The sequence below is a fragment of the Chanodichthys erythropterus genome, chromosome 4 (genome assembly GCF_024489055.1).
Source record: "Chanodichthys erythropterus isolate Z2021 chromosome 4, ASM2448905v1, whole genome shotgun sequence".
In the NCBI taxonomy this organism is placed as follows: Eukaryota; Metazoa; Chordata; class Actinopteri; order Cypriniformes; family Xenocyprididae; genus Chanodichthys; species Chanodichthys erythropterus.
The window spans coordinates 25243515-25259868 of record NC_090224.1 but is presented as its reverse complement, the minus strand read 5'-3'; the positions used below and the strand labels follow the sequence as shown (position 1 = coordinate 25259868).

Here is a 16354-nt window from a genome sequence, read left to right as displayed (position 1 = left end):
TTCAAAGGGGTTTGATGATTTTCTGTAGACACTTTATATGATTTGAGAGTGCAGGGAAGATTTGCAGTGAATAATTCAGGCATTTTCTCATACAAAGCTATCATGTGGCTTAGTAAAACTCAAGTTGTTTACATTATATAAATTATCATTTTGATAATTTAGTAATACATTAATGCCGTTAATAGAAGGGTTTTGAATAAAGGGTGAATAAATGTAAAGAAAAGTGTCTTCATTTTAGGGTGAATTATTGCAGTAAAAGAATTTTCCAGATTCAGCATTTGTGACATGCTGTCAATTACCACGGACAATAATTTGCCCTTAATTTAAAAAAAAAAAACCATTAATGTACACTAATGCTTGGAGGTTGGATGTCTATATGGGGCAAGACAAAATAACCTTTGAATAATTGAAAAAAAAAAAACTATTTTGAAAGTACAGCCACAAGTCCTTATACACAAGATTGAATAAGCATTACATAAGCATTACACATATTTAAATTGAATAATGTGATTTAGACAACTCATCAAACACCTTGCATCATACATTTTCTAGAAGTGATCAACAGCATGGCACAGAAGTTGAGTTCCTGGAACATTCCTTTATACTGACATACCATAGAGGACTTCCTCATCTTTTTTGATTTTCTGCCAGAATGGATCTCTGAATCGGTCTCGGGTCTGTTCTGGTTTCACAGATGCAACCAACGGCCCGAGTGGCCCAGGCTACAGACCACCACCCAGAACCAGAGAGGTGGTCATTAACGGCCAAACAGTCAAGCTCAAATACTGTTTTACCTGCAAGATCTTCCGACCGCCGCGGGCCTCACACTGCAGCCTATGTGACAACTGCGTGGGTAAGCATGTGTGTGTGTACCGAATGTGTCTGCAAATATGTTTATGTAATAGTCAGCATCATGCAAAGAAGTGCTAACATTGTGCATTTTTCCTCAGAGAGATTTGATCATCACTGCCCGTGGGTGGGCAACTGTGTGGGGAGGAGGAACTATCGGTTCTTCTACCTGTTCATCCTCTCACTCTCCTTCCTCACCATCTTCATCTTCGCCTTTGTCATCACGCACGTAATACTGAGTAAGAGTTCTGACCGCCTACTTCCTTATATAACTTCACCCTTCAGTCCCAAAACACATGACAGATCTTATCTTACCTTCTTCATTTAACAGTGTTCAGCAGAACAAACCAGTGACTTAGCAAGCGCTTCATATATAGAACGTTTTAAAGGTTCTCATCATGTAATCGTTTTATGGATTTAGTTTTATTAGAATTTTTAAATTAATTTTTAATGTTGATAAAATTTTATGAATCAAACCACTCGTAAACATACTTTATCACTAAATTTGAAATTACCCTTTAAACATTAAAGTAATATGCAATCATTTAAGACCTTTCTCATTATTTATACCATGGTCTGTCTTAATACTCGCTTCTAATTGGCTGGAAGGTGTGTAATAAAACCATTTAATGCACAGGTAGTTCCAAGTCAGTTGCTGCCCCATGGCTTTTATTAATAAAATAGCTTTGCTCACTGAATAGCTATTATATTTCTCAGCAATGAGGGGGGTAACATCTCTGTTTTTGAATGAATTGAAGTCACAGCTTCATTGTTTGTAGAGAGAGGCACTGCACACACACAGGTAATTCACACATGCATCTTTCATCTCTCGATATTTAATTCATTCATTCATAGAAATAAATGTAATCTTATTGCACTGCTGTATCTCTGTGTCTGATTCAAAGCGGGCAGAATGCTAGATCTAACGAGCTGTAACTGATGAAAATAACCATAATTTTTACCCTTCCGGTCAAATAGTGTGTTGCAAACATCAATAACAGCTTTAACTTGTCAATGCTGGCAAATGATCATCATGACCATCAAGGCTAGCTGTGCATTAAATGATTTGCATGCACTCCGCAGAGGTAACCACCCTCCGCTTCACCTTTGGCATAAAGGGTTCTGTAAAATTGAGTCAAAAACCTTAGGGTTCTATATAGAACCCCATTAGGGAATGATGACACAACAATGATGTACTAAAAATGGACAGGTTTTTCCTTTGCGTTTTACGTGTACAGACGACAACGTTGTCAAAACGATCCCTGTTCACACAAATCTGCGAAAACTATTAAAAATGCTGTATTATACATGCCAGGCCAGTAGTTGGCAGTGTCACTTTGTAAAGAAACACTACATGCCTATAGATTGAACACACCGATTTCACAAATTCACGATTTTGTGGATTGCATGGAGATGATAATGGTATTGTTTTTAAAAACTTGCACTTTGAAACCTGTTTTCAGGCCCCCAAAACGCTGTTGTCGTGTAAATTAATGTCCAAATACATCAAGTTTTCCATTTTTAGTTAAAAACTGTTAAAAACTGTGTAAACAGCCCCTAAACCTTTTTTTCCTAAGAGTCCTAAGAGAGCTGGCCGATAATAAAGTTTATATTTTGCGATGATCAAAGCAATCAAGCAGTTGTGTAGGACAATACTACAGTATATACCAAATAGCAAATCTTAACAGCTTGATTGCTAAATTGTCAAAAATGTAAACTATATCAGTGATATAAGTTGGATATATAGTACATTCTACTTTACCTGCATAAATACAGTATTCTAAAGTATACCAATATATGCAATATAGCAAATCTCAGCTGTGTGATTGCTTATACTGTTGCAAAATGTAAACCGTATTATCACACAACACAACACTATATATAAATTTGGATGCATATATCCAACTTAATCCGCATATATACAGTACATTCAATTCAACTGATATTATACTGTATTGCAAATCAAAAGTTTTTTTTTTTTTGTTTTATCGCAAAATGTAACTATATTATCACCCGGCTCTTAATATTTAGTTAGAAATTTAAGTATGTCTTAATTTTTCCGCTTACATACAGTAAACTTGCATAGGCCGTATACTCTATAGCAAATCTTACGTACAGTATCTCACAGAAGTGAGTACCCCCCTCACATTTTTGTAAATATTTTATTATATCTTTTCATGTGACAACATTGAAGAAATGACACTTTGCTACAATGTAAAGTAGTGAGTGTACAGCTTGTATAACAGTGTAAATTTGCTGTCCCCTCAAAATAACTCAACACACAGCCATTAATGTCTAAACCGCTGGCCACAAAAGTGAGTGCCCAATTAGCCATTTTCTCTACCCGGTGTCATGTGACTCATTAGTGTTACAAGGTCTCAGGTGTGAATGGGGAGCAGGTGTTTTAAATTTGGTGTTATCGCTCTCAGTCTCTCATACTGGTCACTGGAAGTTCAACATGGCACCTCATGGCAAAGAACTCTCTGAGGATCTGAAAAAAAGAATTGTTGCTCTACATAAAGATGGACTGAAACTGAGCTGCAGCACGGTGGTCAAGACCATACAGCGGTGTAACAGGACAGGTTCCACTCAGAACAGGCCTCGCCATGGTCGACCAAAGAAGTTGAGTGCACTTGCTCAGCGTCATATCCAGAGGTTGTGTTTGGGAAATAGACGTACGAGTGCTGCCAGAATTTTTGCAGAGGTTGAAGGGGTGGGGGGTCAGCCTGTCAGTGCTCAGACCATACGCCTCACACTGCATCAAATTGGTCTGCATGGCTGTCGTCCCAGAAGGAAGCCTCTTCTAAAAATGATGCACAAGAAAGCCCGCAAACAGTTTGCTGAAGACAAGCAGACTAAGGACATGGATTACTGGAACCATGTCCTGTGGTCTGATGAGACCAAGATAAACTTATTTGGTTCAGATGGTGTCGAGCGTGTGTGGTGAACTCCTTGCCCAAGAGGATTAAGGCAGGAAAATAATGGTGGCCACACAAAATATTGACACTTTGGGCCCAATTTGGACATTTTCACTTAGGGGTGTACTCACTTTTGTGGCCAGCGGTTTAGACATTATTGGCTGTGTGTTGAATTATTTTGAGGGGACAGCAAATTTACACTGTTATACAAGCTGTACAATTACTAAACAGCAACATGTCTTTGTAGCAAAGTGTCATTTCTTCAGTGTTGTCACATGAAAAGGTATTATAAAATATTTACAAAAATGTGAGGGGTGTACTCACGTCTGTGAGATACTGTACTTAGTTTGTAAATACATATAGTAGTTGTATAATTAATTAATTAATTAATTAATTTGAGCTATTCTTTCGTTACGTGGTGATACTGAGAACTATGAAACCTGTGAGGTTGTGTTCAATTTATAACAATTTGGTGTAGTGACAAGCCTAATTACTTTTTGGTTATAGTATATGATTAAGTTATGCAAATAAATTACAGGGTTAAATATTTGAATCATATTGCAGGAACAATTTTTTTTTTTTCCAACTATGACTAATAAATTAAATATAACAACTGTTTCCCGAGAAGTGATGGGCACAACACTTGAGAGGGCAGAAGCTTGTGTACTAGTCTTATTAAAAACATTTCAGAATCTTATTTTTGGTGAGTATTTGCACCAAAATGCCCCTGTACAGGTGCTTCATCACTATATTGTATGGCTTCCCATTATCGATCAGCTCCTCATCTCTGCTGTTGACTGGCAGAAGGAAACCATGAGCATGCTGACAAAGCAGTTTCCTTCCTGGGCGAAGTGATGGAGAGGCTGTAAGCCTGAGCTCAGTGCTGTTTACTGCACAGAACTGATCAATCAGGCTGTGAGGGCAGGGGCACTGTTGTGACAAATGGCTCCTGTAAGATGTTTATTGGACAGGGCACACTCAGTGCGGCTTTATTTACCCACGAATTTCTCCTCAGATGCCCTCTGGAAACCATTAGCATTAAACACAGTGGCTGACTTTGAAGCAGTCCAGAAGGTGATTGCATTGGGAGTGTTAAGATAGTGGCTTAGGGATTGTTTTAGTCTTTCTAGTGCACCAGTGATGACATCAAATTGGAATATCATGATACTTTAAAATGAGCATGATACTAAAAGATTTTCATAAACTTACAGATACTCATATTACATATCCATATACTGTGGTTCTCCAAGGTAGTTCAGAAAACATGGTATTATCATGTACTATGTATTATCTAGAAGGCCAGGAAGTACTTTTACAGAAATAATATTGTTTGTTTATTTGTTTATTTAATCAGGGACATTACACATTAATAATGCATGGAAAAATGTAAAACATGGCAGATTTTCATCCATAGTCCCTTTGGCTAATTGGATAATTTTCAACCATTTGCATGGTTTGATGTGATATAAGCTAAGTAATCATTAGATTTAATCACCATTGGTAGTGCGATTTTATGGTAATGCTATGGCAAAACTTGCGGACTGCAGCTTTAAGTGCAAACTGAATGTAATAGTTTTGGACACTTAATTGCGTGTTAATAGCAATAAAATTAAAATGTATTGTTACAGTTTATAATTAATGCAGTTAGTTGAACTTCACAGTGCTTTCTGACCCACTTAAGTAGGACTTAAATACATCTTGAGAAACTAGAAGCTGTTGAAGTTGGCAAGTTATATAAAGTGTTCAAGTAAAATCTATGGTCTGTTTTCTCTTTCAGGCCAACTACTACTGACATTGTGGAGCAACATTTTGAAGAAAATCTTTCAAACTGCTTCAAAATTTGTCATGACAGTAGTTGACCTGAAAGAGAAAAAGATCATAAAAGACACTTCATGCTAATGGCCACTGTGACCCTTGTGGCAGTGCTGAGAATGCAGTGCATACTTGTGTTGCGAATTGTGATCTGGCACATTTCAGGGTAAAATAACAATATATACAGAGTTTGTGTTGATTGTGTTTTGTAATGGTTTTCTTTTCGTCTACTCAGTCTTCTTGAACCTACGTATCACAAGCAAAAAATCCAAATCGAGTCACAGTTTCCATACAGTAGTTCCATAACTAGAACCCTAGAAGTGGGAGAAGCCATCAATATGGAATACCTAGATTCCACATTGTAACATTGGCTTTGCTATATTTCACAGTAATGTTAGCTATAGTAACTGGACAGTTTGGAGTGTTGAGAGTAGAGCTGGCGACTTACAACCAACTCTTGCTTGTATATACTCATGTGTACTGTATGTTAATTTTTTGTTCTTACTTATCATTTCTTCATCATCTTTGCTTTATTTTTCTATGATAGACATCCACTCTTGCATTGCGTGTTTTTGTATTTTGGGGGTGGGGCAATGAAGGGAGGGATTTGTTTGGGAAGGGAGGGGTTTGTTTGGGATTTCAAAAATCAACAGTGATACAGATTTCAAATATGATGACTAATATTTCAAATATGAAACAGTGATATTAAAGGTCCCATTCTTCGTGATCCCATGTTTCAAACTTTAGTTAGTGTGTAATGTTGTTGTTAGAGTATAAATAAAATCTGTAAAATTTTAAAGCTCAAAGTTCAATGCCAAGCGAGATATTTTATTTAACAGAAGTCGCCTACATCGAACGGCCAGTTTGGACTACATCCCTCTACTTCTTTCTTTAATGACGTCACTAAAACAGTTTTTTGACTAACCTTCGCCCACAGGTATACACAAGAGTTGCGTTTGTAGAGTGTGTTTTTCGCCATGTCGTCGAAACGCTGTTATTTTCATCCCGCAGTCCAATCACCGGGTCTGATTCCGGCTCAAATTGATAGGGTAAAATTAAAGACATGTTTACAATAACACTGAGCGCATGCATCTCCACCATAGACTGTGATCTCCACGTTATGGTAAGAGGCGTGACTTTTCCGGGCACGGTGCGCTCAGAGCTGTCGAATCACAACACAGGAACGAACCGCTGGCACAATCAGAACTCGTTACGTATTTCTGAAGGAGGGACTTCATAGAACAAGGAAGTCATCAGCCCGTTTTTATGACAGTGGAAACAGCGGTATACAGATAAGTAAATTATGTGAAAAATACTGGGTTTTTTTACACGCAAAACATGAACAAATGTTATATTGCACACTATAAACACAATCAAAGCTTCAAAAAACCACGAAAAACGGGACCTTTAAAGGATTAGTTCACTTTCAAATTAAAATTTCTTGATAATTTACTCACCCCCATGTTATCCAAGATGTTCATGTCTTTCTGATTAAATGGAACTGGCGCTGCGTTCGTTCCGTAAGTAGAATAGGGAAGGTGTAGGACATACAGTGTAAGTTTTTTGAAGAATACGTAAGTGCGGTTTTGGCGGAACCACTTGGAAGTTGATCATTTGTTTATATAAAGCATATACATTTACATTTTTTTCAGAAAATGACTGATCATTTTCACTAGATAAGACCCTTATTCCTCGTCTGGTATCATTTAAAGCCCTTTGAAGCCGCATTGAAACTCTAATTTTGACCTTTAACCGTTTGGAGGACATTGAAGTCCACTATAAGGAGAATAATCCTGGAATGTTTTCATCAAAAACCGTAAGTAAGTTATCAGGAATTTTTTATTTGAAAGTGAACTAATCCTTTAATTAGTGATAGTTGCTAATGTGGCATCTAGGTATTCCATAAAACTGTAGGATTTAGAGTGTATGCAGACATTTGTAAGACAGCAGCTGGTTAATTTCTTACTCCAGTGACTTTGCTCAATATGCTGCCTGCTTTTTCATTCGAGACTTGTTTCATGTTCCTGTGACAGCTTTTCTTTGTTACATAACCAGTGCTTTTCCTGCAGGATCCAACAGGACTGGCTTTCTTAGTGCTCTCAAAGACAGCCCTGCTAGATATCCTTTCACTAAAGTGTGTGTGTGTGGGAAGAGGCTGTGCAATAGGAGTCTATTTCTGGTTTTCACACCTCTAGAACACAATTGCGGAAAAGCAGCCCACGCTGACTTTCTCTACATCTTCATTGCTATGCGTCTGAACCCCTCTCTTTTCAATGGAAAGAAATATGTTATTAAATAAGGTATGTGGGAAGTCTTTACATATCTGACATTGGCTTGAGAAGGAAAACAGCGAGACAAAGATCTTCTCTCTGTCTGCGCAAATATGCAGAACAGTGATTTGTATTAGCGAGGGGACGTCGTCTCGCTGTCGTGTTCATTAGTGAGACCTGCATCCTGCTCACGGTCAATTATTAGCTTGTCATGCATCATTTATTGCTTCATGATAGACTCACTCTCATAAGTCAACACATGCTAGTGCCAGCAAAAACAAGCTTTGCAGGGTACAACTTTGTCTGGATTTTCTGTAAAATAATTAAAATATAATTTAACTAAATTTAGTTGGGAAGCATAAAATTCTTTTCAGGAATATATTTTTGAATTAAGTTTCTTTTATCGCTTGTTTTAAGCATAAGCCTATACATTTTGTTAAATTTATGCTTTAAGCATAAAATATATGTATATAATAAGCATAAAAAATAATATTTATATAATAAAAATAAAAATTTATGTAATATTTTCGAATCAAATTAAGTATGTTGGCTTGAAACATGGTAGCAACATGGTAGCAGTGTGTTAATTATGCTAGAAACATGGTAGCAATTGAATTCATGTAAATGTGTTAAAACGTTAGCAATGTGCTAATTCATGTTAGCAAATGTTGAAACATGGTATGTGCTAATTGATGCTAGAAACATGCTAGCAATGTGTTAATTCATGTGAACAGTGTGTTAAATCTTGTTAGCAACATGTTAAAACATGCTAGCATTGTGCTAAATCATAGGAACATGTTAGCAACATGGTCAAATTTGCTAGTAAAGTGTTAAATCATGTTAGCAAGGTGTTAAAACATGTTAGCAGCATGCTAAAACACGCCATCTATCTATCTATCTATCTATCTATCTATCTATCTATCTATCTATCTATCTATCTATCTATCTATCTATCTATCTATCTATCTATCTATCTATCTATCTATCTATCTATCTATCTATCTATCTATCTATCTATCTATCTAGTCTTCAAAACCAACAAAATTTAAACGTCAAGCTTTAAAAGCTCTTCTAACTTTCTGGTCAGGCATTCTCAAGCCAAAAGTTTGTCTTTACAAACCTTTTAATCTAGTTCTAGATTTATTTTCTGAAAACAGCACTGTGTCTTATAAAACGGTACTGTTTAAAAGGTTTGGCCTCAGTAAGGTATTTTATTTATTTATTTATTTTTGATCAAAAGTGACTGCAAAACATTTATAATGCAACAAAATATTTTTATTTAAAATAAATGCAGTTTTTTTTTGTTTAAAAAAAAATAATTAAAAAGACTAAATAATACAGAAAAAAAAATGTATCTCAGTTTTTACAAAGATATTAAGCAACACAACTGTTTTCATCATTGATAGAAAATATAAATGTTTTTTGAGCATCAAATCAGCATAAATTACTGCACCACAGGAATAAATTACATCATAAAATATATTGAAATAGAAAACAGTTGTTTAAATAGAAATAATATTTCACAATTTTATTGTTTTTACTTGTCTTTTTGATCAAATAAATGTAGCATTTATATTTTAACAAAGAACAGTAATATTTCAAAAACATTACAAATCTTACTGACCCCAAGCTTTTGAATGGTAGTGTAAATGAAGCTAATCACAGATGAGCCTTATTGTGGAAAGCAGATGCTTAACAGGATTTTTTATCTATAAAACTTTTTGTTCATTCACTGCTGCCATGATCAATAGAAATTCATCAAATGACAAAGAAAAGAGCTATATACGGGCATCTGTCCAGAAGTGTGGTGTAGTCAAGCGCACTTTCAGCATTTTAAAGATGCGATTCAGTTGTCTGGATTGCAGTGGTGGAATGATGCTGTACAGACCAAGTATTTCTAGCATCCTTTGACTGACAATTTCAGAACTGGACTCGCATTAGTGTTTAAAATACGGCTGTCAAACGATTAATCGCGATTAATCGCATACAAAATAAAAGTTTGAGTTTTCCTAATATATGTGGGTGTGTGTAATTATTATGATAAATATTTTTATATAATTTATATTATATATAAATAAAAATATTTTGTACATAAATAACATATTTCTCTTAAATATATATACATTAATTTGTGTGTATTTCTATGTACATATTAATTACACACAGTACTCGCACAAATATTAGCAGACTCAAACTTTTATTTTGTATGCGATTAATTGCGATTAATCATTAGACAGCCCTAGTTTAAAATCAGTGGTTGTTTTAATACATGTATAGATGTCTATTTTCCTTGATGGCTGTACTGTTCTGGAAGTGGTGGTGTGCTTTTTCTCTGTCTGGTCCATCGTGGGACTGTCGGGGTTCCATACCTACCTGATCAGCTCCAATCAGACCACCAATGAAGATGTGAGTACCTCTCTTTTACTCTTTATGATTTATTTCAATATTCATTTACTAATCAAACATGTTTAAAATAAATAATAGTCCATGTTTCATAATAATACACCCAGAACTGCATTCATCATAATGACTTGACAGGAAACAAAATCTGTTATACAAACAGCATCCAAAATTAACACCTACCAAGCTTGCAAATGCAAGTCAAATAACCTTTGGTGGGATGTAAGTGACATTAGAAATGTAAAGAGGTAATGACATGGATTTTACTTTTTTTTTTTTTTTTTTTTTTTTAGATTCACTTATTTTTTGCACACACACACAATAACAAATACATGTGTAGAAAAACCATTGTTTTCAACCTTCATTCTGACCCTCTGTCTGAAATGATCCGTTTTTAAGTGGCGGCTTCTTAAATGCTTGTCAGTAAAAGGCCACTGTTAAGATTGGCTAACGTCATTGCATAGGAAACAGTATCAACACCAACTCGCTATTTCACATTATCATTTACAGACAAAGCATTATGAAATCATTTACTTACAGTGTTTGATGCAACTCCTGTCCGATCCAATATAGTTGGTTGCTTCATCTTTCAACAAGTTTCTTTGCAAAATCTCCATTACACTGTGCCAAGTTTAGGCCTGGGACACACTAAAATCACTAAAACTGATTCTAAAACTGTGGGAGACCACAGACATAATGACAGTTTCAACCAATTTTTAGCATTATAATCCTCTGAACGCACACACTGGATGATTTGACCAGACTGTGAGACCACACACCTGTTGATTGCAGGAACGAATTCACAGTGACACAAACGTAACTTGAGAAGAAAAACAAATGGAGGACAATCGATGATGTCTGCAGGCTCTCCTGCCACATGTTCTGATTTATAATGAAAAACAAAATAGAAAAAAAAGAATATGGGTGATCTTTCTCAATACTTTTGAGGCATGTTTGTGGCTGCCAAGTTTCAGCCAAAGAAGCACGAAACATCCGGTAGGTGACGCTTGCTCACTCTCATTGGCTATCGCGGGTATTGCATCAGAGGCAACCCGATCAAGAGTCGTAAATATCAAACATGTTTGAGATTGGGGACGCTCAGTCTCGATCAGGAGCAGTGAAATAGTCATAATGACACAACACAATAGAGGATTTTTAGACAAAAAAATCTTTGCAACAAGCCTCGAATCGGACCGCACCCTTCTGATCATTTGAGGGTATAAATCGGGCTTAAAATCTTCAAGTGTGTGGCCAGCCTTACAAAACAAAATGCTCCGAACAAACATAATCCTCTTATGTGATCCTTCTAAAATCTCTACAGAAATAAGCAAACAAGATGTTTAAAGCGAATGTTGTTTCACTCTTCCATTTGTTGTGTTGTCGACGATCTCAAGCACGTGGAGTAGAGTAAGAAACTGAATGCGCATCTGTATCCAATGTAGACAGTGTCACTGATTATAATGGGTTCTATTTGCTTTTGACGCAATGCTCACATCCAATGTAGGCAAATATCAGCCGTCAAGCAACTGAACGCCAGTAGTGCAATGATGTAAAACTATTTGTCGGTGTCTTGCTCTGGACTGGAGGCAGTAATATGCAAATGTATATGCCCATGTGACATCACAAATCCCACAATATCCAAACAAGCTGTTTTTGGAGCTAGATTAAATAAATTTGTAACACCGTTCGTAAATATGGGAAGAAGGAGGCGGGAACCGGCGAACATTCCACAAAACTTTAATATAAAATAAACAAAGAACAAAACAAAAGTAATACCGGCAGACCCTCGCGGACGTCTGCCGGCCACACAAACATAATAAAACATAAAATAATATCCAGGCCTGGTCCTCTCTCGTCCTCCACGGTCGTCGCTCCTCCTTTTATGCTCCCGGAGCTCCTCCGTGAGAGACTCAAGGCCGGTGCGCCTCCCAGGTGATTCTTGTTATCACTTGCGTCACCGGCCTCGCGCCGTTCCCTCACGGCTCTCGCCCGCCCTGGTCGCCACAAAATTATTTGTTTATAATGAGGAGGATATTTTAAGCTATGAATGTTTTAATGGCACAAAAACCTCTTATTTGACAAAAGATCAAAGCAAATTTGATTTCTCATGTCCTGAAACCTTTAAAGGTGCTAAAGAGAATCTTTTCGTCGACTGAGAAACCAAAGACTGTTACTGAGTTTATGAAATGAGCGCAAACGTAAGAACAACCCCCCTCCTTCGAAGGAACGCCTCCCAAAACTCGTAAACACTCGTATTGGAACACAAGTGTTTACCACCGGCATTCGCTGTGTTGTATTAGTGGATTCATTATGTTGGACTCACCGCAGGTAACTCATAATCTGCAGTTGTTACTCCTGTCTCCGGACAAAAACAATGCATGCGGTGCCTGTAGAGTGTGGAAAGTTACTGGAGCGCGCAGCCGCGCTCGTCTCTCACAAGGAACGTCATGGCAGTGATTGACAAGCCAGAGGGCCAATCGTTTACGCGATGATCGCGTAAACGATTGGCTGATGTTTTTAAGGCCCTACCTCATGCTCAGATGATGTATATTAATATTATTCCTTTCAGTGCACCTAATAAATAGCCTTTTATCAGTTAGGAAAGACAGATTCAAGTAATATTGCAAAAATGTATAAAACAAAACATCCTCTTTACCACCTTTAAGGCATAGGCTGCATCTGCATTGCATACTTCCAGAGTATATACATAATTTAATGAAGAACATGTTTCTCAGGTGCATTCATTAGGTATGCAGTTGTGTAGTATGGATGCCACATCTGCCATAAAGGTTTTTTGTTTTTTTCCTCCAGAACTACATGCGGTAACTTAGAGACTAGTGTTCAAAAGTTTGGGGTTGGTAAGATATGGGTTTTTTTTTTTTTTTTTTGTTAATAATTCTCTTATGTTCAGCAGTGCTACATTTTTTTGATCAAACGGTTAAAACAGTCATATTGTGAAATATTATTACAATGTAAAACAACTGTTATATAACTGTTTAATTTATTTTACAATGTATTTTATTCCTGTGATGCAAAGCTGAATTTTCAGCATCATTACTCAAGTCTTCAGTGTCACACAATCCTTCAGAAGTCATTTTAATATGCTGATTTTCTGCTCAAAAAACATTTATTATTATCACGGTTGAAAACATTGCTCCGTTTCCTTTTTTATGGAAACTAATACTTTTTTTTCAGGATTATTTAATGAAAAGACAGTTCACAAGAACAGCATTTATTTTTGATCGGTTTCATGATTAATTTTTTTTTTTTTAAATCATCTTACTGACCCCAAACTTTTGAACGGTGTTATATGTGAACATTTATTTGACAGATTTAGTTTAAGAAAGATGGAGACTGTATATCAGTTCAGTATATAAAATGCATTTTCTGTTTATCATAAATATTAAGGAATAAACAATTAAATTCTATTCACATTTATTTGTATAACGCTTTTCACAATACATATCGTTTCAAAGCAGCTTTACAGAGAATGCATGTCAACATTACAATTTAGAGAATGTAGTTGCTAATAATGTAATAATTTAGGCAATTTAATTTACAATCGCTGTTAGCAGTTTAATTGAAGGTAGAAGCAGTGAGCTCCTGGAAATAATGAATTACATATTAAAAATAATTAGGATATATAGAAATTTGGGAATGTGCATGTTGATCCCAAATTTCTATATATCCTAATTATTGTTAATAAATTAAACGGATAATTCCGTTTTCAAATGGACAAACAAATATTTTCATGGCCATTAAGAAATTATTTCCAGTACATTTTCTCATTTACCCATCTACAGGTTAATTTTGGACTCTGCATACAAAGTTTATTTAAATTTGTCCCTCTGGGTAAGAGACTATGAACCAAGATCAAAAGAGACACTGGGAGAGTTTGACGAGCAGTTACAGGAAGACAATTAATAAGCACTTCAAAAGGCTTGGTTTTGAAGATCAGTGGGTATTTCTCACCGTAGCAAAATATACTCCTTTCCATCCTTATCCTGGTTTATCACTGGGTTGATTAAGGCTGCCTGTCATCTCTCTCGGTGTCTTGCTGTCTGCTCTGATGTTGGCAGCTTGTCCCTCTCAGCTACTGTAGTTCTCAACGGTCACATCACTGTTTCAGATCAAAGGTTCATGGTCATCCAAACGAGGCAAAGGCAACTACAACCCCTACAGCTACGGAAACTTCATCACCAACTGCTGCGCTGCACTGTGTGGACCTCTGCCGCCGAGGTGAATCCAAGAACTATGCTATTTTGTTTTGTTTTGTCCTGTTTTTATGGTCAGTGTCTGTTCAAATGGAATATAGAATGCTGTTTACTTCATAGTCAACAGTATATACACAGCAAAATCCCCAGAGTTAAATCAACTCTGCTTAGATTACATATGGTCCCTCTCTATATGGTGTTAAAGTAACACTGTAACAGAGTTGAAATTAATGAGATAATTAAGTGATGATTTAAGTTATGATTGAGCATTAGTGATGAACACCTGCTGTTAACAAGCATAATCACTGAAGAGAAACAAAATAACTACAAATGACTTCCAGCCACAGGCTTAGATGAAATTAACTGAAGATAAAATGCATTAAATCTCTCAATATCTGAATAAACAACTCCACAAACAGCATATTATCTCATTAATTTTTACTCTGCTTCAGTGTTATTTTAACTCTTTGTAGAGAGGAACTATGTGTTCTCTGAGCAGAGTTGATTTAACTCTGGGGATTTTGCTGTGTACTGTATACTGCCTGCTAACTTTTTTAAAAGTTTGACAGTATGCAGTGACAAACTTTTCAAACAGTAGTTTGCTACATAGAGTGCACCAGTGCCCACCCTCTTTTTTTAGCGGTATTAGTTCTGTATTTTTTAAATTAATTTCTCCCATAGGTATTTAAAAAAATAGCCTTCATTAAAGCATTATAAGCCATTAACCAAGCCAACCAGCCACGACGTGAACAAACATTGATTTGAAGCATTTAAAAAATTTGAGAAAAAGATAAAGGTACATGGCTTTAGTGATGAAAAGAACTACAATCACATGAAGCTTTGCGAACAGCATAATCAAATTAAAAATGGAGAAATATAAAACTACTAATTTAAATATGTTGATTATATAAAAACAATATATTTTAAGTTTATTGCAAAATATGCATATACAAATATTTAAGTGTTTTAAGACCAACTCTACATCATTCTCAGGGCTTCATGGGAGTGGGCGGGGCTAAAGAGATCTTTTGGCGAATTTAGCTTGTTTCAACTCTGATAATTTTCTGCACTGAATCATGGGTAATATAGTTTTTCACCACAAATTCCACTGTTAAACAGCTATTTTCTGCATTTTCTATTCCCTATGGAGAAAATGAATGGAGATTTTACCTTCGGAACCCAAATGTTGCACTCTATTGCGTTAATATGTTGAATGTTTAAGTTTCTGTGACGTCCATTTAAAATCATTAAAATAACTAATATAGCTAGGGATGAGCAATATATAAAGTAATAATTTAAAGGGTTAGTTCACTCAAAAATGAAAATTATGTCATAATAACTCACCCTCATGTTGTTCCACATCCGTAAGACCTTCGTTCATCTTCAGAACAGAAATTAAGACATTTTTGATAAAATCCAATGGCTCAGTGAGGCCTCTATTGCCAGCAAGATAATTAACACTTTCAGTGCCCAGAAAGCTACTAAAAACATATTTAAAACAGTCCATATGACTACAGTGGTTCATTCTTAATGTTATGAAGCGACGAGAATACTTTTTGTGCGCCAAAAAACAAAATAACGACTTTTCAACAATATCTAGTGAGGGGCAATTTCAAAACGCTACTTTTGAAGCTTTACAAATCTTTTGTTTCAAATCAATGGTTCGGATCATGTGAACTATTGAAATTATGAAACACTTATGACATAATGAAGCCTCGTTTACTGAAATCATCCGAACCACTGATCAAAAAAAAAAAAAAAGATTTGTAAATTTTTTAAGCTTCATGAAACAGTGTTTTTAAATAGCCCATCAATAGATGTTGTTGAAAAGTCTTTTTTTTTTTTCTTTTTTTTTTGGTGCACAAAAAGTATTCTCGTCACTTTATAATAT

The 16354-nt window shown here is 35.8% G+C and overlaps 1 protein-coding gene across 3 annotated transcripts in view; it reads left to right on the top strand.

The window, feature by feature from the left end:
• zdhhc14 (zinc finger DHHC-type palmitoyltransferase 14) overlaps positions 1-16354 on the top strand; it is a 30955-nt gene that overhangs the window by 6825 nt on the left and 7776 nt on the right. For all 3 annotated transcript variants that reach the window (XM_067384635.1, XM_067384637.1, XM_067384636.1), the window contains exons 3-7: positions 695-853; positions 951-1088; positions 7649-7697; positions 10153-10255; positions 14379-14488. In XM_067384635.1, coding sequence (XP_067240736.1) covers positions 695-853; positions 951-1088; positions 7649-7697; positions 10153-10255; positions 14379-14488 — 559 coding nt within the window. The remainder of the gene's footprint in view (positions 1-694; positions 854-950; positions 1089-7648; positions 7698-10152; positions 10256-14378; positions 14489-16354) is intronic.